The sequence below is a fragment of the Trachypithecus francoisi genome, unplaced genomic scaffold (assembly GCF_009764315.1).
Source record: "Trachypithecus francoisi isolate TF-2019V2 unplaced genomic scaffold, Tfra_2.0 Lachesis_group21, whole genome shotgun sequence".
In the NCBI taxonomy this organism is placed as follows: Eukaryota; Metazoa; Chordata; class Mammalia; order Primates; family Cercopithecidae; genus Trachypithecus; species Trachypithecus francoisi.
Window position 1 is genome coordinate 1,617,741 of NW_022681467.1, and position 20,170 is coordinate 1,637,910.

A 20,170-nucleotide genomic window follows, 5' to 3' on the forward strand; every position below is an offset into this window, starting at 1 on the left:
TACCTGGGCTCTTCCAAAAGCCCGTGTCATGGGGAAAAACAGGTCTTCCAGATCAAAACACCAAAGTGACCTTGCAGGGGATGTGTTGTCCAAAGAAGCCTCCAGCAGCTTCTTCCATCCCACGTCCTCTTCTGCAATGTGACCTGAACACTTACCCATCCGAGAAGCCTCTCCGCAGCTGCAGGGACTCAGTGGGAATAACGTGGAGTGATTTCCAGGGAGGGCCTGGGAGCCGCGCCTCCCACCAGCTGCCCTGGAACACTAGCTCCCTGACACCCGCCGTGACACTCCCTCCAGGTCCAGCCCCATGAGGAGAGGCCCAGACAGACATGAGCAGAAGGGGTCCCCAGATGACTCTAGCCCGGGCCCTTAGGTAACCCCAGCTGTCCAGCCTTCCCAGCTGAGGCCCCCGCATCACAGAGTAGGGATGGCTATCCAGGCTGTTTGTCTGAATGCCTGACCCACAGGTGCCATGAAGGCACTCAAGTGGCTGGTTTATGCCAGTAAGTTGATCTGATAGCTAAACACGGCTGAACAGAGGTATAGGTACACACAATGTGGCACCCCCAGCTGCATCCTACTGTCAGAAAACTTACTGTACAGGACACTTTTTAATAACTGGAGAAATGAGAATATGGTCTGAATACTGATAGGAGGTAACTACTGCTAAGTTTCGTAAGTGTGACAGCATTCCTTCAATGTGGCAAGGCAGGAGATGCACTTCCTTTTAAGAGATGCCTGTTGAAATATTGAGGAGTGGAGTATCATGACATTTGGAACTTATTTTCTATTATTATTATTAGAGACAGGGTCTCACTCTGTCACTCAGGCTGGAGTGCAGTGGTATGATCTCCGCTCACTGTAGCCTCAACCTCCCAGGCTCAAGCCATCCTCCCACCTCAGCCTCCCAAGTAGCTGGGACTACAGGCACATGCCAGCACACGCGGCTGATTTTTCTCTTTTTTTGTGGAGATGGGGTTTTGTCATGTTGCCCAGGTTGGTCTTGAACTCCTGGGCTCAAGTGATCCGCCCACCTTGGCCTCCCAAAATGCAGGGATTATAGGTATGAGGCACACCTGGCCTACAACTTATCTTCAAATGGTTCAGAACACACACACACACACACACACACACACACACACACACACACAAGTGAAATATACAGATATCAACAGAACTACAGTGCAGGCGGCAATGTCGGTAACAGCTGCATTAATGTTGTGGTAGGTTGGTATACGGGTGATCACTGTATATTGTTTCAACCTTCCTGTGTTTAAATTTTTTCATGATAAAATTTTTGGGGTAAGCAGGGTACACTGGCTCACACCTGTAATCCCAGCAATTTGGGAGGCTGAGGCCGGCGGATAGCTTGAGGTCAGGAGTTCAAGACCAGCCTGGCCAACATGGTGAAACCCTGTCTCTACTAATAATACAAAAATTAGCCAGGCACGGTGGTACATGCCTGCAATCCCAGCTACCCGGGAGGCTGAGGCAGAAGAATTGCTTGAACCTGGGAGGTGGAGGTTGCAGTGAGCCAAGATCGCATCACTGCACTCTAGCCTGGGTGACAGTGATAATGAGTCTCGAAAAAAAAAAAAAATCCAAAATCTGGGGAGTGTCCAGGCACAGTGTTTGACACCTATAACCCCAGCACTTTGGGAGGCCGAAGCTGGAGGACTGCTTGAGGCCAGGAGTTTGAGAGCAGCCTTGGCAACATAGTGAGACCCCGTCTCTACTAAAAATACAAAAGATGAGCTCAGCATGCTGGCGTGAGGCTCCCCAGGCGGGTCACCTCCACAAGCAGCTGGGCCTCAGGCCAGTGCAGAGCCTCAGGCACTCACAACACAGACAGTGCCTGCCTGCCAGTGTCTGTGAGAAGCTGCTCACAGTTTCTAGATCAAAACACCAAAGGGACCCTGCAGGGGATGCCTGTGGTCCCAACTACTGCGTGCCACATGATTCTGAACATCCTTGGGACCACCAGCAGATCTGACTGGGGCAGGGGTCTTCACAGCCACACTCAGTTCCTGACTTTGATGACGCCTGGGGGCCGGTCAGCAACTCACTCTCAAGTCTTTTAGAAGAATGTTATCCACTTCCTTTTGTAAGTTTAAAACGCTTTCAAAATAATAAAAAAAAGGAAGGGTGGCATGAGCTCCATGCCAGGCATCGATACATCACCTGTCTGTTGAGCACCTCCATCTCGGAGCAGGCCTTTTCCTTGTCTTTCTTTAAAACCTCAATTTCTTTCCTGTTGAAGAAGCACAATTAACAGTGATACCACTTGTGACCAACCAGTGCCTTCTTTCCTGGTCAGCACCCAGGGTAAGAGCAGCATGCGGGTTTGCAGCCACAGCACAGACGCCCACACCTGCCCCTTGCATTCTCCAGCCCCTCTTGGTCCCTGCTATTGCCGCTGCTAATGATGACGACGATCCCATCCTCCGTGGTTTGTCCCAAACCACGAAGACTTTAGGAAAGTGAAACTGTCGGATTACGAGAGAGCCTGTAGTAATCTACACTGCCAGCATTGTAAGAATGCAAACCCTGCATGACATTCCTCAATCAAATACGTGAATATTTCTTTTGTAAAACATGTAACAGTTCACACTCAGCAGAGTGAATAGAGACTGCAACAGCCTGGCATCTCCAGAGGCATGCCATCAGCGGGGTCCTGACAGACTCAGGAAACCCAGAGAAAAAATGGTTTCTAAAGGAAAACAAGCTTTGAGATTTCAGAAGTGCTGTCATGGAAGGGCAATCCTTGGGTACCTGCTTTGGGACTCGCTACTTTAATCACCATGGCAATTCTGTCATTTCAGAATTACTGTCTATGAGAGCTAGGCTCACCTTGAGATGCATACTTGGAGAAAAAAAGGCCAAAAAGTTATCCTTGGATATGGCTATAGTAGTGACAGCAGAAAGCCACCCTCCCCAGAACACACATTCTCCCTTCTTCAGTCCCAGCCCTTCCCCAGCTTGCACTGAGGGGACACTCCTGCTGTGTCCCCTGACTCTCGCTGATGAATGCCCCCTGCTCTGTCCCGCTGACTCTCACTGACGGGCACCTCCCTGCTCAGTCCCTCGACTCTCACTGATGGGTGCCCCCTGTCCGGTCCCCCAGCTCTCACTGGTGGCCTCTCTGCCTGCTTCCACTGACTCTCATTGGTGACCTCCCTGCCCTGTAACCCCTGACTCTCACTGGCGGGTGCCCCCTTGCCCTGTCCTCTACTGACTCTCACTGGTGGGTGCCCCCTGCCCTGTCCCCTGACTGACTCTCACTGGTAGGTGCCCCCTTGCCCTGTCCCCTGACTGACTCTCACTGGTGGGCGCCCCCCTACCCTGTCCCCTGACTGATTCTCACTGGTGCGCGCCCTCTGCCCTGTCCCGACTGACTCTCTCTGGCGGGCGCCCCCTGCCCTGTCCCCTTGTCCTGACTTTCACTGGTGGGTGCCCCCCTGCCCTGTCCTAACTCTCACTGGTGGGCACCCCCTGCCCTGTCCCCTGACTGATTCTCACTGGTGGGTGCCCCCCTGCCCTGTCCTAACTCTCACTGGTGGGCACCCCCTGCCCTGTCCCCTGACTGACTCTCACTGGTGGGCGCCCCCCTGCCCTCTCCCGACTCTCACTGGTGGGCGCCCCCTTGCCCTGTCCCCTGACTGACTCTCACTGGTGGGCGCCCCCCTACCCTGTCCCCTGACTGATTCTCACTGGTGGGCGCCCCCTGCCCTGTCCCCCGACTCTCACTGGTGGGCGCCCCCTGCCCCGTCCCCCAACTCTCACTGGTGCCCCCATCCCATCCTCTCTTGCCTCAGTGCTCAGGTTCCTGACCCTCCCCACACATGTCCCCTCCCCCAGCTCTTGTTCACTGAAATAGATAAACCAGCAATGACCCTCTGAGGAAGGCAGAGCTGAAACTGTTATCAGGAGAGGATCCTAGGAGCACCTCTGACCCCTACAGACACTGTTGTGGCCTCCCCCAACCCCTAAGTGTGACGTGGAGCATCTCCGTGGGGTGAGCAGCGCCCGTGCTGGTGCTGGGGCTCTGGTCGCAGTCCCGACCATGCTGCGGGTGCTCTGCCCCACTTCCCACACCAAGGAGCTGGGGTGTTCAGGTGCCGCTCACACGAGGAAGGAGCCCAGAGCCTCCCACATCTGCTGAGTCATTCAGAAGTTAACAAGGCTCACAGTTTAGGGTTTTCTGGAATGCAGGGCTAATCTGAGAACACTTCCCATGGTCTATATGGAGACTGCATAAGGTCACCCTATGGAGGGCAAAACGCACCCCTAGAAGGTCTGGGTGGGGCCGTGGCCCTTACCTCTGTGCATTGTGAGTGCTTTCTGCAGCTTCAAGCTCTTGCTGAACCCTTCCCAGGTCGTTTTTCAACAAAGCGTTTTCTTCGGAAAGTCTATGGAACTCCAGTCTGCGTAAAAATTGAGAAAAGACTGGTGAGCACCTGGGAAGCCACATGCGGTCGTGGAGACTGGCTCTGCAGCAGGGAGTCCTGAGAACTGTGCGTCCCCATCTCCCCGTCCCTGGAGGTGGCGCCAGACACCCTTCCTTTCCCTCTTCCTGTACCAGGTGTTACTGTCTTGGATCTCCCGTGAGCCAAGCCACAGAAAACGAAGCTCTTAGCTTCTAAACTGCCACGCTGTCAAGTCACAAATGCACTCAGAACCTTGGGTTTTGCTTATGCTGAGATTATAGCTGACCTGCTCCTGCATCTGTGGCCTCTCACCAAACACATGTGTGTCCTGGGTGCCAGTGCTGGGTGTGAGTTCTCAGGTACTGCAGGGTACTCATCCCTGGCAGTGAACCCAGCGTGGAGCTAAGAAACACAGGAATCAGGCCAAGATATACGGGAAACCTTTGCTAGGTGAATCTCAAAGTGGGAAAAGGCAGGGATAGACAGCCACTATGTGAACCAAGTCTGCCTGGGGCCGTCTTTGTTCTCTGACAACTCAGAGAGTCCCTGCTTGGGTAAAGCCATTGATTTGACAGAGGAAGATGGCAATTTACCAATGAAGATCACTAATGGGAGCCAGGTGTGGCATCAGGCATCTGTAATCCCAGCTACTGGGGAGGCTGAGGCAGGAGGACTGCTTGAGTCCAGGAGTTTGAGACCCTCCTGGGCAACACAGTGAGACCCTGTCTTTAAAAAAAAAAAAGATCACCAATGAAGTAGCTTAAGACACCTACTTGCAACCCAGAGAATGCATTCTTAATACTGACTGGTAAGGCTAACGTTTATTCCCCAAATAGGTCTCTATATGGTACTAGCTTCTTATTTTTTCAGTCTGAAAATACTGAAAGCCACATGATCTCACCATGTTCACTTCATGTATTTTTTTTTTCTTCGAGATGGGATCTCATTCGGTCACCCAGGCTGCAGTACAGTGGCACAATCATGGCTCACTGCAGCCTTGAACTCCTGGACCCAGGAGCTGGGACTATAGTAGGCATGCGTCACCACACCTGAATAATTTTTGTTGTGGTTGAGATGGGGTCTTGATATGTTGCCCAGGCTGGTCTTGAATTCCTGGTGATCCTCTCACCTAGGCCTCCCAAAGTGCTGGGATCACAGATGTAAGCCACCATGCCTAGCCCACTTTATGTATTATGCTTATAATAGTAAACATAAGTTCTTCTTCATATGCCTTCATTTTATCTCATGAGGAACTAAAGACAAAAATAAATAGAAGTCACAGGAATTAAAAGCAGCAAAGGGTTTCAAGCAGGAGAGTTCTGTGTTTTTAAACTATCACTCTGGCTCCAGAATAGAGAACAAGTTGATGCAAAGCTGAAAGCTGAGGGGTGCCCCACCCCATCCCCCACACGACGGCCAAACAACTAGATCCTGCGCAAAGCTGATCGTAACCTCTGTGACTGTCCTCATGAAAAGAAAAGGTAACCTGCAACAAAATCCTGGAAGCTGAAACCAACGCGGTGAGCATTATGCAATACAAAGCTGTGGGGACCCTGCAACCAATGTCTATGTCAGCACTACTATCAGCAGAATGCAGAAGCTGCACTGTGGACACCTGCACCAGCCAGGGCCCTGCAAGGAGGTTCAGATGGTTCCAGATTAGCAGCCTCCCACTTCTCTGCAAAAGCAATAGCATCCCATATAAGGCTCTTTACATTCCCAGAGATTAACATCAAGCAAATAGGAGCTCACAGTCAAAGATCACCATAACATACATGGAGCAAAGCCAACCATAAAGGACAGCAGAAGCCAGAAGCCAGAATTCAATCCCCTAGAAACTGCAAGTATTGGAATTATTAGACACAAACTAAAAATAAGTGTTAGGAAATGTTTACATAAATAAAAGATGGAAACAAACAATGAACAAGCAACAAGAAACTATTGACAATGATCAGACAGGACCAAACAGAATTTTTAGAAATGAACAAAAAGTCAACGTCAAAATGAAAACTCATGGAATGGGTTAAATAGCAGATTACACAGAGCTGAAAGAAAGAGATACCGACCTGGAACACAGAGGTATGTAAAAAATATCCCAAATGTGATATAGACAGAAGACGGAAAATATAAAAGAGAGGTTGAGAAATAAAGTGAAATGCTTTAACATTCATATGTCTAATTGAAGAAAATAGTGGGAGGAGAGGCTACACACACACACACACACACATATATATAAACATATATATACACACACATATACACACACACACATACATATATATACACACACACACATATATATATATTTTGAGACAGAGTTTTGCTCTTGTTGCCCAGGCTGGAGTGCAGTGGCGCAATCTTGGCTCACCACAACCTCCAGAGAGGCAATATTTTAATAGTGATGGCTGAGAGGTTTTCATGAGATACCAATGCAGTCCATACATTCAACAGAGAAAATGTTTGTTTTCTTTTTTTTTCTTTTGCTCTGCCACCTAGGCTGGAGTGCAGTGGTGCAATCTCAGCTCACTGCAGCTTCAACCTCCCAGGCTCAAGTGATCCTCCCATCTAGCCTCCCAAATAGCTGGGACCACAGGTGCGTGCCACAATGTGTGACTAATTTTTCTTAAGTTTTTTGTAGAAACAGTCTCCTTATGTTGCCCAGACTGATCTTGAACTCCTGGGCTCCCGAAGTCCTGGGATTATAGGTGTGAACCACCGTGCCTGGCTGGGACAGTATTTTCCAAGTAGAATGAACAAAAAGAAAACTACGCCTATACCCACAACACAACAATCCCATTTCTAGGTACGGCCTAACATAATGCTCCAAAAGACACATGCAAGAACGTTCAGTGCAGTTCCATTTGTGAGAGCCAAAAACTAGGAACTACCCAAATGCCCATCAACAGGAGAAAATAATAAACTGTGGGATGTTCACACAACAGAATACCACATAGCAATGCAAATGTATGAACTACAGCAACAACACAGATGAATCGCACAACCAGGTTGAGCCAAGAAAGTCAGACACAAAAGAGTACACGCTGCATGATTCCTCTCCGTAAAGTAAAAAAAACAAGCAAACTGAATCTATGCTGTAAGAAGTGGTTACCCCTGGGGACTCTGGTGACTTCCATCTCTAGTTCTGGGCACTGGTAACACACATGTGTTCAAGTTGTTGACAGTTCTCCTAATTGTACATATATATGTATTTTCTTATGTGTATCACACTTTAATAAAAAGTTAAAAAGAGGCTGGACATGGTGGCTCACACCTGTAATCTTAAGGAGGATCCACTTTGGGAGGCTGAGGCCAGAGGATCGCTTGAGGCCAGGAGTTTGAGACCAGCCTGGGCAAAATAGTGAGACTCTATCTCTACAATAAATAAATAAATAAACAAACAAATAAATAAATAAATAAAATAAATAAAAAGTGGCCAGGCGTGGTGGCTCAGGCCTTATGTAATTCCAGTACTTTGGGAGGATGAGGCAGGCAAATCACTTGAGGCCAGGAGTTCAAGACAAGCCTGGCCAACATGGTGAAACCCTGTCTGTAGTAAAAATACACACACACACACACACACACACACACACACAAATCAGCTGGGCGTGGTGGTGGGCACCGGTAATCCCAGCTACTTGGGAGGCTGATGCAGGAGAATTGCTTGAACACGGGAGGCAAAGGTTGCAGTGAGCTGAGATTGTACCACTGCACTCCAGCCTGGGCAACAGAGTGAGACTTCATCGCAAATAAATAAATAAAATAAAAATAAGTAAATAAAAATAAAAAGTTAAAAAGAAAGAAATGCACAGCAAAGAAAAACCACTAAAGATAAACCACTACTCAGAAGTAGCCAGAGCACAAAAGTCAGATACCTACTGTGGATGGCACAATACTGGCCTCTAACGGAGACTATGTGACATTACACAGCAGGGGGAATGAAGGCTGCTCATTCTCTGACTGTAGATTACCCTGGATTCTCCAGAGGAACCCAAGGTAATCACGAGGGTCCTTAGAGGTAGAAAGCGGAGGCAGAAGAGTCAGTGTTGGAGTGAGGTGATGTGAGGAGGACTCGGCCACTCAGGGCTGGCTTCCAGGATGGAAGGACGCCTCAAGCCAAGGCCGCTGGAGAAGGCGAGGCAGGCAGCTCCCCTTGGGGCCTCTGGATGGCCCCGCAGCCCTGCCAGCATCTCACTCCAAGCCCAAGGAGACCCTTTCCTCTTCCAACCTCCAAAACTATAACATTGTACTTTTGTGCCTTGTTAAGCCACCAAGTCCATGGAAGGAAGAGCAGACGGATCAAGGGCCATTCACATTCACGCAGCATCAGCAACCAGGTCTCTGACACGGAGAGAAGACATTCCAAGGGCAGAAAGGCGGCCCTTTAATGGCTAATCTAGATTTGTGTCCCTAAAAATACTGTCTTACAAAAATGAAGGAAAATTTAAGACACTTTTCAGATAAGCAAAAACAGGAAATTTACTACAAACAGAGTTTCACTAAAGGAATTTCTTTTGCCGGGCACGGTGGCTCAAGCCTGTAATGCCAGCACTTTGGGAGGCCGAGACGGGTGGATCACGAGGTCAGGAGATCGAGACCATCCTGGCTAACACGGTGAAACCCCGTCTCTACTAAAAAATACAAAAAACTAGCCGGGCGAGGTGGCGGGCGCCTATAGTCCCAGCTACCGGAGGCTGAGGCAGGAGAATGGTATAAACCCGGGAGGCGGAGCTTGCAGTGAGCTGAGATCCGCCACTGCACTCCAGCCTGGGCGACAGAGCCAGACTCCGTCTTAAAAAAAAAAAAAAAAAAAAAAGCCGGGCGCGGTGGCTCAAGCCTGTAATCCCAGCACTTTGGGAGGCCGAGACGGTGGATCACGAGGTCAGGAGATCGAGACCATCTGGCTAACACGGTGAACCCCGTCTCTACAAAAAATACAAAAAACTAGCCGGCGAGGTGGCGGGCGCCTGTAGTCCCAGCTACTCCGGAGGCTGAGGCGGGAGAATGGCGTGAACCCGGGAGGCGGAGCTTGCAGTGAGCTGAGATCCGGCCACTGCACTCCAGCCTGGGTGACAGAGCAAGACTCCGTCTCAAAAAAAAAAAAAAAAAAAAAAAAAAAAAGGAATTTCTTTTTTCGGAGGTGGAATCTCGCTCTGTCACCCAGGCTGGAGTACAGTGGTGTGATCTTGGCTTACTGAAACCTCTGCCTCTTGGGTTCAAGCAATTCTCCTGCCTCAGCCTCCTGAGTAGCTGGGACTACAAGTGTGTGCCACCATGCCCAGCTAATTTTTGTATTTCTTTTTGGACACAGAGTTTTGCTCTTGTTGCCCAGGCTGGAGTGCAGTGGCGCGATCTCAGCTCACTGCAACCTCTGCCTCCCAGGTTCAAGTGATTCTCCGGCCTCAACCTCCCAAGTAGCTGGGATTACAGGCGCATGCCACCACACTAATTTTTGTATTTTTAGTAGAGACGGGGTTTCACCACATTGGCCAGGCTGGTCTCGAACTTCTGACCTCAGGTGATCCACCCACCTCAGCCTCCCAAAGTGCCGGGATTACAGGCGTGAACCACCACGCCCCAGCTGTTAGGAGGTTTTAAATTCCGATTCCTGGTGGTGCACGCCTATAATCCCAGCTACTCAGGAGGCTGAGGCAGAAGAATCGCTTGAACCCGGGAGGCAGAGGTTGCAGTGAGCTGAGATCGCTCCAGCCTGGGCCACAAAGCGAGACTCTGTCTAAAAAAAAACAAAAAACAAAAAAACCTCATAACAAAGCCCAGGAGCTGATGGCTTCACTGGTGAATTCTACCACTTAAAGAAGAACTTCTACCACCTCTTCTCAAACTCTTCCAAGAACTGAAGAGAAGGGAATGCTTCTAAACTCATTCTATGAGGCATTGCTTGATACCAAAGCCAGGCAAGGACACTACAGACCAAAAAAGAAAACTGCAGACCAATCCGTTATGATGCAAACATTGATGCTAAAATCCTCAACAAAATACTAGCAAAAAGTTATTGTTTAATGGGTATACAGCTTCTGCTGGGAACAACAATGAAAAAGCTTTGGAAGCAAGGGCTGTGCGCAGTGGCTCACGCCTGTAATCCCAGCACTTTGTGAGGCCAAAGGCGGGCTGATCACCTTTGAGGCCAGCCTGGCTAAAATGGCGAAACCCCCTCTCTACTACAAGTACAAAAATAGGCCAGGCTTGGTGGCAGGCGCCTGTAATCCCAGCTACTTGGGAGGCTGAAGCACAAGAGTATCTTGAACCGAGGAAGCGGAGGTTGCAGTGAGCCGAGATTGCGCCACTGCACTCCAGCACCAGCAACAATGCAAGACTCCGTTGTTTAAAAAAAAAAAAAAAAAAAAAGCGGCAGGAACTTTCTAACACCAAAGGCGGGACACCAGGGCAGTCAGAGCTGCCCCAAAAGGCCGTCCTGCCCTCTCTCTGTCCAATGGTAGAGCACCAGATGACCGTGGGATTCCGGAACGGGGCTGGGCTCACAACTCCTACTCAGGCTGTAAGGGCTACACAGCCCCCATCGGGGGCTGCGAGCTTGTCGGCAGAAAGCGCCATGCAGCACCATTAGCAACAGGGGTCAGTGGGTTAGTTCTGCTTGTTTAGTTTTAAGTTCTTAGTTTTAAGAACGAGTAGAAGCCAAACCTGTCATTCTCTCTCAAATCTACATGTTTCTCCAGAGCCCGAACGTCTTCCAGATGTAGAAGTTTGGTTTCCATGTCATCCTTCTCTCTCTCCAGCGCTATTTTGGTCTCTCCCTCTTCCGGGGCGGCAAGCTGCTCCTGCCCGGAACCCCGTGGGTCCGCGAGCTGGAGGTGGGATGGCAAGGACCCTCTCCTGGCGACCTCCACGCTGTGCTCCTGGCACGCAGACTCCAGGGCGCCCTCGGCCCGGGCCTGCTCCTCCGAGGCCTGCCCCTGGGTGCCCCTGATCCAGCTTCGCCCTCGCTCTTCCTGAATGGCCTGTGGCCTCTCGGCCTGTCCCCTGCACGAAGCGGCCGGGCTCAGGGGTGACTCCCACATCCGTGGCTGGGTTTGCGAGGCGTCCCCCTCTGTTCCCAGCAGAGGCAGCTCCCGGGATCCAGGCTGCTCCAGCCCCGCGGGCACACCGGAAAGCTCTGGCTCCTCTGGGACAGTCCCCCAATCCACCCCACAGGGCTGTACGTGTGACCACCTCTCTGAAGGCCCGTGGGATGCCAAGGCAGGGGCGGGGTCCGGGCTCTTCGTGGCTTCTGTGTCCTGGGCTTGCCTGCAGCGAGACCCGGCTCCTGCCGCCTCCTTGGACTCTCCGCCATCGCCTGGGGCCAGCCAGGCCAGTGGCCGCTCCCCATAGCATGGGCTCAGTGGCAGGAGGCCACGTGCCCCCTCCTGGCCACTTCCTGCCACCAGCCCTTCTTTTGGCAGGGCCCCCAGCATCTCTGCTTCCCGGGAGAGCCCGTCCACTCGCTTCCCACCGGCAAGCTCCAACTCCTCCTCCTCGAGGGCCAACGATGCGCACATCTGGGCGCCCTTCTCTCTCGCACACGGCTGCATCTTCAGTGCACTCTCCAAGTTCAGCTGCTCCGACCTCCGGCTCCCGTGTGGCAGGGGTCCCTGCAGCGGCTCCTCCAGCTCCAACGTCAGGTCTCTGCGAGCGGGCAGGGCTCTCAGCCCCAACAGCTCTCCGCTCAGCTCCGCCTCGGCCTCTCTCCTGCAGAAATAGAACCCTCATACACCACAGCCCTGTCTCCCCTAGCCCCTCTCGGGTTTGAAAAGTCTGCCCAGCTGTTTCAATGGCTGCGACCTCCTCTCTCTGTGGCTGGCTTTCTTTATCCCTCCTCGCCTCCCTCAGCCTCAGCTTCAACCTGTACCCTGGGCCCTACTTAAGAGTCCACAAGAGGATCTGCCCCACGGGGCGAGGTTCTGCACACGGAAGCCCAAGCGCCAACCCTTTCCATGTGGAGTGTTCATATGGAAGATGGCCGCCACCAAGCAGGACCCGGTTGCAGACCCTCGGCCATGCAGGTCGCGTTCTAAGCCCTCACAGGCTCCCAAATGGACAGGGCAAACATAGGACGTGGCCCACACTGCAGTGGGTTCTACAGGATTGCGCTGGAGACCCAGAGCCAAAACTGTCCCCTAAATCCCCAAAGCTGCTGGGCCTTGGGACCTCTGGTGGCCTGCAGGAGAGTCCAGTGGAAGTGAAGTGAGGGCCGGCAAGACTACAGCACCAGGAGGGGTATGTGGTCCATGCCTGGCCAGGGCAGGGGAGCAAGGAAGTAGTCAGAGGGGGCTCCACCTCCAAGCGTTGGCAGATCGGGAGTCCTGCAGAGTGGGGACAGCAGTTCCCCAGGAGCAGGCTGTCAGAGACAGCTAGGGGTGGGGGCCAGGTGCATAAGAGCCTGGATGCTGAGAGGAGGGGGGCTGCTGGTGCCTGCTCCTCTGTCCCCAGTGGGGTCTGCAGGGACTCTGACCCAGTCTCTTACCACACGCTCTTGGCTTTAAGGGGAAATAGCTGAAAGCCTGGGGAGGCACAGGATGGAAAGATGACTTTTTTTTTTTTTTTTTTTTTGAGACAAGAGTCTCACTTTGTGGCCCAGGCTAGAGTGCAATGGCGAAATCTCAGCTCACTGCAACCTCTGCCTCCCAAATTCAAGTGATTCTCCTGCTTCAGCCTCCCGAGTAGCTGAGATTACAGGTACCTGCTACCATGCTCAGCTAATTTTTTGTGTTTTTAGTAGAGACAGGGTTTCACCACGTTGGCCAGGCTGGTCTCGAACTCCTGAGCTCAAGCGATTTACCCGCTTTGGCCTCCCAAAGTGCTAGGATTACAGGTGTGAGCCCCTGTGTCTGGCCGGAAAGATGACTTTCTATCTGTCAGGCTGGGGGTGGCCCGGTCAGTGTGGTGGGAGGGCCCATCCTCTTCTAAGCCGGGGCCAATGCTCTCCACAGGACAGTGGGTGCCAGCTGAGCAGCAGCCTGTCTGCGATGACCAGGCACTTCCTCTCCTACCTCACATGCCCCCAACAAGAATAGACGCGGTCACTTCACATGTAGCCCACACCAGAACACACAAAACACCAGTGCAGGCTTTCTGTAAGCCTTCTGTCTCGCTTGCACACCTGAGCCTTTTTGGGAATCTCACTAACCCAGCTGGCCATCTTTCCCATTGTTGAGGGCTTCAGGCCTTTCCCCACACACTACCCTGCCTGGCCCTGGAGAAGTGGGCGGCTCTGAGCAAGGGAGGCGATACTCCTGCCAGGCACAGCTGAGGCAGAGGGTACAGAGCACTGGGCTGTTTCTACACAGTGAACGGCTTCACGGACCATGCTCCAATGTATATTTTAAATTTAGAGCCAAAATCCTCGTGCCAGGACCTGTTCTTTTGGCACTCACCCATCTGCCCAGAGGAAAACCACCCAGTCAGGAGGCACAGCAATTCTGAGTTGTTTCCTAAATCTAATTTCAAATTTTGGTTCTTGGCAAGAAACCCCAGACTTGAAATCTCGAAAGAAGCCAGCCGGACCTGATCTGCCGCAGGTGGCTCTGATGCTGCAGGGCCAGGCCACACAGTGCCTGGGTGCAGCAGGGCGCCAGGCCCATCCACTCAGGCTCGGGGCCGTGGGCTGTGTCCTGCAGCTGCTCCTGCAGGCCCCAGATGACCTCCTGAGACTTCTCGTGGTGCTCCTCCAGGTCAGCCTTCTGACCCTCCAGCACGCTGACCTCACGCCTGCGAGCCTGCTCCATGCCCTTTCTCTCCTTCTCAAAGTTCCTTTTCAGTGCCGCAATTTCCCTTTCGTAGTAATTTACCTAAAACGAGAAACATGAGCCCCGTGGACCAGGAGGCCCTAAAAATGATCTGGCTGCTGACACAACACAGAAACACGAAGCCGCCTGGCACAATGTGCAAAACCGGCATCCTGGCCCACTGAGGTGCCAGGGTATGCTGAAGGGGACAGTGACATGAATGCTGGTGGTGCTCCCCAGGGCCTAGTGAGGTGCGAGTCACCTATTCCCCCTGAGGCAGGGCGGCAGGCAGGGACAGGAAGCTCGGGGCTCACTAGAGCATCTGGCCGAGCACTGCAAGGGACGCAGAGGGTAGAACGTTTACAGGACCTCGGGGTGACTCTGAACAGTGTGGAGACCCTCAGTGGAAGGAATACCATCCAACCATGGTGGGCAGGGCTCATCGGAGCTTCCAGTTAATCCTTCAGGGATCCCCCAGGGCATGGCCGCAGGCAGCTCCACCTAGCTGCTACTCAGACGGAGGAACTGGACACATGACAAGTCGTGGACACTGTCCCTCAAAAGCCACCACAGTCTAGGAACAGAACAGGGCTAAGTTCATCCTGACAGCTTCATCCAGGATGGCCCTAGCCTCAAAGCCACTAAGCTACCTTGGGGGCAAATGCCAGGACACTCAGGCTTGGAGCACAGTCAGAAACTGATTCCCACCCACAGACTGGCAAGGAGGGCTGGCCACGGCGCTGTCTCAAGTGTCCCCTTGTGACACTCCAGAGCATCACACCATTCCCTTCCCGTCAGTCATCCTATGTCCTGTGTCCTTCCAAAGAGGGTTCGGGCAGCATGTCAGTTTTACTTGCATTTCCCTACAAACTTACCTCCCGACAGGGGCTCACAATGAGACAAAGGATTCCAGGGCAGACACACGTGGAAATGTCAGTGTGGCCAAGTAAAGCTGCCTGACACACAGCAGCTGCTCTCAAGGGCCCCACAGCCCCACAGCCCCACGCTCACCTTGGTCTCCAGCTGGGTCCTGAGGTCTTGGTAATGCTCCTTCACCTGCTCCATCATCAGCTCCGTTTCTATACTCACTGGAACAGAATTACCCAGGAATGAAATGCCTGCAAACAAGAGGACACTTCCGTTTGTCACACTGAGGATGCCACGGGGGCCCCTTCCAAACCTTCCAATCTGATATTTGGGCAGCATCCATGAGGGGCAGGCGGTGCTGGCCATGAGGATGACACTGCGTCCTGAAAGTCAGCACTCCTCAGTACGCAGCATTCCGTTATTTACCACAACACTCAAGAGATGAGAATAGGTAGCTCCCCACATCATTCACAGGAGCCCCTTCAGTCTCTAAAATATGCTGTGCTGTGGTACATTTCCTGCACCCTAAATCCTGTTTGCTGAAGATGTCAGGGTCACGGAGGAAATGGCAGGATGGAGTGGGCTATGGCACTGCAGATCCCCGGTGGTGCAGAGCTTTACATGATGTGCAGATGACCAGAGCGCTGGGCACGGAGATTATCTATCTATTTAGATCACCTTTTCTTGGTGGCCCTATGCTGTTATTTCATCACACAAATGATGCCAGGTTCTGAGAGGCAAGTCTGGCACACTAACCCCTGCTGGAATTAGCGCTCTGAGGCTGATGGGCAGGGAGGTGTGACGGCCAGCGGCGTCCAGGTGGGACATCAATGGGCTACAGACCCACAGCCACCACCCTGGGTGCAGGCAATCCTGGGTATGTGTGTTTCCGGGATGGGTGGCCGGCGGGGTCTTGCTCCTCCCTGCAGCTTCTTGAGAGTCTGCCAGCTGTCGGAGCTGTGCCTTGGGAGTCTGACTTCAATCCAGGAGCCAGCAAGGGAGGGGGTGCCTTAGGGGTCCCAGGAGGTCGGTCTCACATGCACAAAAGCCCCCACTAGGCTCCCCTAGGAGGTTCCCATATTGCCCATTTCTTTTATTTTATTGAGTAAACAGTCTCAGGGCAAAAGGAGAACTCTGAAGTTCTCCCAGGGTTACAGATGGCAGCAAAATCTTCTCTGAGGGGCTGAGGTTGCCATGACGGGGGAGCGAGGGAAGCAGCTGGGACTGCTGGGTCCCCATGGGCTCCTGTCATAGCAGTGGACACGGAGCCACGTGCACTGAATGCTGCTATTGGGTGGGCAGAGGCCACCCCATCCTCCAAAAGGAGCACTGCAGACCTCAAGGGCGGCTGCAGCACCTGGACCCCCATTCTCTCTGCAGAGGAGCCAGAGACACTTCGATGTGGGTTCTGGGGTCTCTGGGTCCGTGAAGTTTGTCCTAGTCCAATTGGCTGGGAGCACAGGGGCACTCGGTCAGGTGGGGCCGCTCCCCTTGGTGCCTGGTGCCTCCCTGCCTCGCTGAGACTTGGGGGGTGGCGCCAGCTACCACATCACACAGATGCAGCAAGGGCAAGCCCGACAGCCTCCGTCTGAATAGGCCTGAGTACTGGGAGGCCCCAGCACATTCACCGGGATTTAGCTCTTCAGTCTCAGCAAATACCGTGTCACTGAAACAGCTCTCAGATGGGGGAAGAGCCTGGGCCAGACCTGGGCCTGCCCAACCTCGGCCTCCCTTCCTCCTCCCTCTCCAGGTGACCTTCCGTGTTGTAAGGTCACCCTGTGGCATCACTGTGATCCTCCTTGGAAAGACCCTGCAGAGCAGACCGCCTCCCTTGAGGTCACAGCAACATCATCATCTTCATCATCTCCACTCTCCTTTCCTGGCTCTGGGCCTTGGTGTCAACAGCAGGCCTTGGGTCAGCCCCCTTCCAGGGACAGGCTCCTACCTGCTGGGCCGAGTCCAGAGAGCTGCCGTCTGCACCCACCCAGGCTCCATGAGGGGCTGTGCTGATTCTTGGGCAGCCGCGCCCACAGGCCTTCCAGCTCAGCTTGCAGCTCATCATTGCGGTCCTGCAGGTCCTGCAGGGACAGAGCCAGACACCTCCTCTAGCAGCTGCAGCTATTCAGCCCAGCGAGATGGCTGAGCTGGCCTCCAGGAGGGTCCCCTGCAGGTGAGGTGCACTGTGAGGTGACAGCCTGTTGTTTCCCAGCTTCCGGCAGGAAACCATCTGGATTTTAAGTCGCTAACGACATGGTGAGCTAAGCCAAAACAAAGGGTCCTTTCTTGACTTTCTCTGCCCTGTATCACTTTTAAAAACTTTTATTTTTACTTTATTTGTTTAGAGACAGAATCTTGCTCTGTTCCTCAGGCTGGAGTGCACTGGTGCAATCTCAGCTCACTTCAGCCTCCTCCTACCAGGTTCAAGTGATTCTCCTGCCTCAGCCTCCCAAGTAGCTGTGATTACAGGTGTGCGCCACTACGCCTGGTTAATTAATTTTTTTATTTTTGTATTTTTAGTAGAGACAGGGTTTCACCATGTTGGTCAGGTTGGTCTCAAACTCCTGGCCTCAAGCGATATGCCCGCCTCAGCCTCCCAAAGTGCTGGGATTACAGGCGTAAGCCACCATGCCTGGCGCTTACATCACTTTCTATCACTGGATATATGGGAGGTACCCAAAGAAAAAAGCAAGGCGGCTACTGGGGAGAAATGTAGAAAATGCAGAGTACGGCTGGGCATGGTGGCTCACATCTATAATCCCAGCATTTTGGGAGGCTGAGGTCGGCAGATCATGAGGTCAAGAGATCGAGACCATCCTGGCCAACATGGCGAAACCCCGTTCTCTACTAAAAATACAAAAATTAGCCGGGCATGGTAGCAGGTGCCTGTAGTCCCAGCTACTCCGAAGGCTGAGGCAGGAGAATCGCTTTAACCCGGGAGGCATAGGTTGCAGTGAGCCGAGATCATGCCGCTGCACTCCAGCCTGGTGACAGAGCGAGACTCTGTCTCAAAAAAAAGAGAAAAGAAAATGCAGAGTCCTGTCACCACCAGAAGCTACAGTCTTTGTTGGAACCGCAGTGGTGCTGCAGTGTGCATGTTGCATGTCAGGCAGTGCCCCGAGTAAGGGTAGGATTCCTTCCTCAGTGGCTGCTGAATTTGCAAAGGGTTCTGCAGCTTTAACCACCAAAGAAACCATTTGCTTCAGATCATATGCTGCAAAGCAGAGAAGAACATGTCAAAAAGAAGGGATGATGTTGGTAAGCAGACACTGGAGCAAGTGGAGGCTGCGTAGGCGACGGGAAGGCTAGGACACCGTGGCAGCGTGATGCTAAATCCAGGGAAAATTCTGATGAAGGCAGGATATTTGCATAGTCTTAAAGTGTCTCTCCGCTGACTGTGTATTATTAATAGTTGCAGGGGAGAAAAAGTGGTGATTACAGAGCAGAGAAACCAGGTGACACCTCGGTTGAGAGATCAGACACAACACCAGCGAGCGGGGCACATCACCACCCACGTGCTGTGCCAGTCGAGGACACACAGCCTCAGGGCTGTGAACAGGAAACATCAGAAACACACAAAACGAGAACATTGCTATGAAAAAGCGAGGAGGACAACATTCTTCAAAAATATCAATGTCATAAAGACAAAGAAAGGAAATGAGTCAGAGTAAAGGACATTAAAGAAACCACCTGGCCCTGGGTGGATGCACTAAGGGAAGCGGAACTCGGCCAGCAGGTAATATGTAGCTTCGATGGCAGTTCATGAAGCTAGCAAGCATGCCTCAGTCACAGAGAAAATATTCAGTCGGGTGTTGGAAAACTTACTCTCCAGGAAATAAAAGCCCTCGCTTGTGGCTTTTACAAATTTCTGTGGTTTCAAGCCTGCATCAATTTGAAGCCTACCAAAGGCTTAATAAGCAACTTGCAAATCCTTGAATTCTGCATGATCACCTGTAGCAGCAGGAAGCTGCACAGCACTGCCAGCAGAACAGGAGGAAGCATTTCTTTTTTTTTTTTTTTTGAGACGGAGTCCCGCTCTGTCGCCCAGGCTGGAGTGCAGTGGCGCGATCTTGGCTCACTGCAAGCTCCGCCTCCCAGGTTCACGCCATTCTCCTGCCTCAGCCTCCCGAGTGGCTGGGACTACAGGTGCCCACCACCACGCCCACCTAGTTTTTGTATTTTCAGTAGAGATGGAGTTTCACCGTGTTAGCCAGGCTGATCTCGATCTCCTGACCTCGTGATCCGCCCGCCTCGGCCTCCCAGAGTGCTGGGATTACAGACGTGAGTCACCACGCCCGGCAGAGGAAGCGTTTCTTAGGAAGCGCACACAAGCACTGGGCCGTGAAGGGTCAGGATGTGCGTATCTGACCCTCGGATGCTAAATCATGATGTTTAGTATCTTTATGGGTACTTATACACCTTTTTCTTATTAGGTAATGTATTCATATTCGGAGAGAGTTTTCATATATTCTGGATCCAAGTCTTTTATCAGATAAATACATAATTCACAAACATTTACTTCCATTTGTGTTTTTGATCAATGGGTCTTAATTTTTATTAAATCAAACATTATTATTGTAAAAATCTATTATGAACTAGGCTTTAGAAGGTATAGTAAATAAAACTTGGATATCGTGAAGATTACAGCGTTTTCTCCTTTTCTCAGTGGATTCTCCAGTGTTTTGTCCAGGGCCAGGTGCTGCCTTCAGTTGTCCTGTTCCTTTAACGTCCTTGACTCTGAAACATTCCCACAGCCTTTCTTTGTCTTTTATGACATTGATAATTTTGAAGAACACTGTTCTTCCTGCCCATTTTTCATAGAAATGGTCTCACGTTGGGGTTTGCTGATGTTTCCTTTGGATTACTTGAGGCTGTGGTTCAGAAATAACGATGTCTACACGTTCACATCCACACCAACAAGCCAGTGAGCAGGTATGTGAAGGCAGAGCCAACGGGGTGAAGTGTGAACAGGTGCATGTGGGTAAAAGGTACACAGACAGGTGTTCTGTGCACTAGTTTTGTTTGTAACTATGAAAGTTTGAAATTGTTTTCATATAAAAAGTTTTTAAATGTTCTAAATGTTAGTTTGAAACAGACAAAAAATATCCAAAAAAAGGAAAGGGGAAATATCTGAATAAACAG

At 51.8% G+C, this 20,170-nt stretch overlaps 1 protein-coding gene across 4 annotated transcripts in view; it reads right to left on the bottom strand.

The window, feature by feature from the left end:
- Window positions 1-20,170, bottom strand: part of NINL (ninein like) — a 137,498-nt gene that overhangs the window by 11,907 nt on the left and 105,421 nt on the right. For all 4 annotated transcript variants that reach the window (XR_004431080.1, XM_033185418.1, XM_033185417.1 and 1 more), the window contains 6 exons: window positions 16,977-17,109; window positions 15,176-15,282; window positions 13,944-14,227; window positions 11,085-12,128; window positions 4,320-4,424; window positions 2,182-2,251 (listed from right to left, as the gene is read on the bottom strand). Coding sequence is in view for 3 of the 4 variants with exons in the window: in XM_033185418.1 (XP_033041309.1) it covers window positions 2,182-2,251; window positions 4,320-4,424; window positions 11,085-12,128; window positions 13,944-14,227; window positions 15,176-15,282; window positions 16,977-17,109 (1,743 nt within the window). In the remaining variant the exon portion in view is untranslated. The remainder of the gene's footprint in view (window positions 1-2,181; window positions 2,252-4,319; window positions 4,425-11,084; window positions 12,129-13,943; window positions 14,228-15,175; window positions 15,283-16,976; window positions 17,110-20,170) is intronic.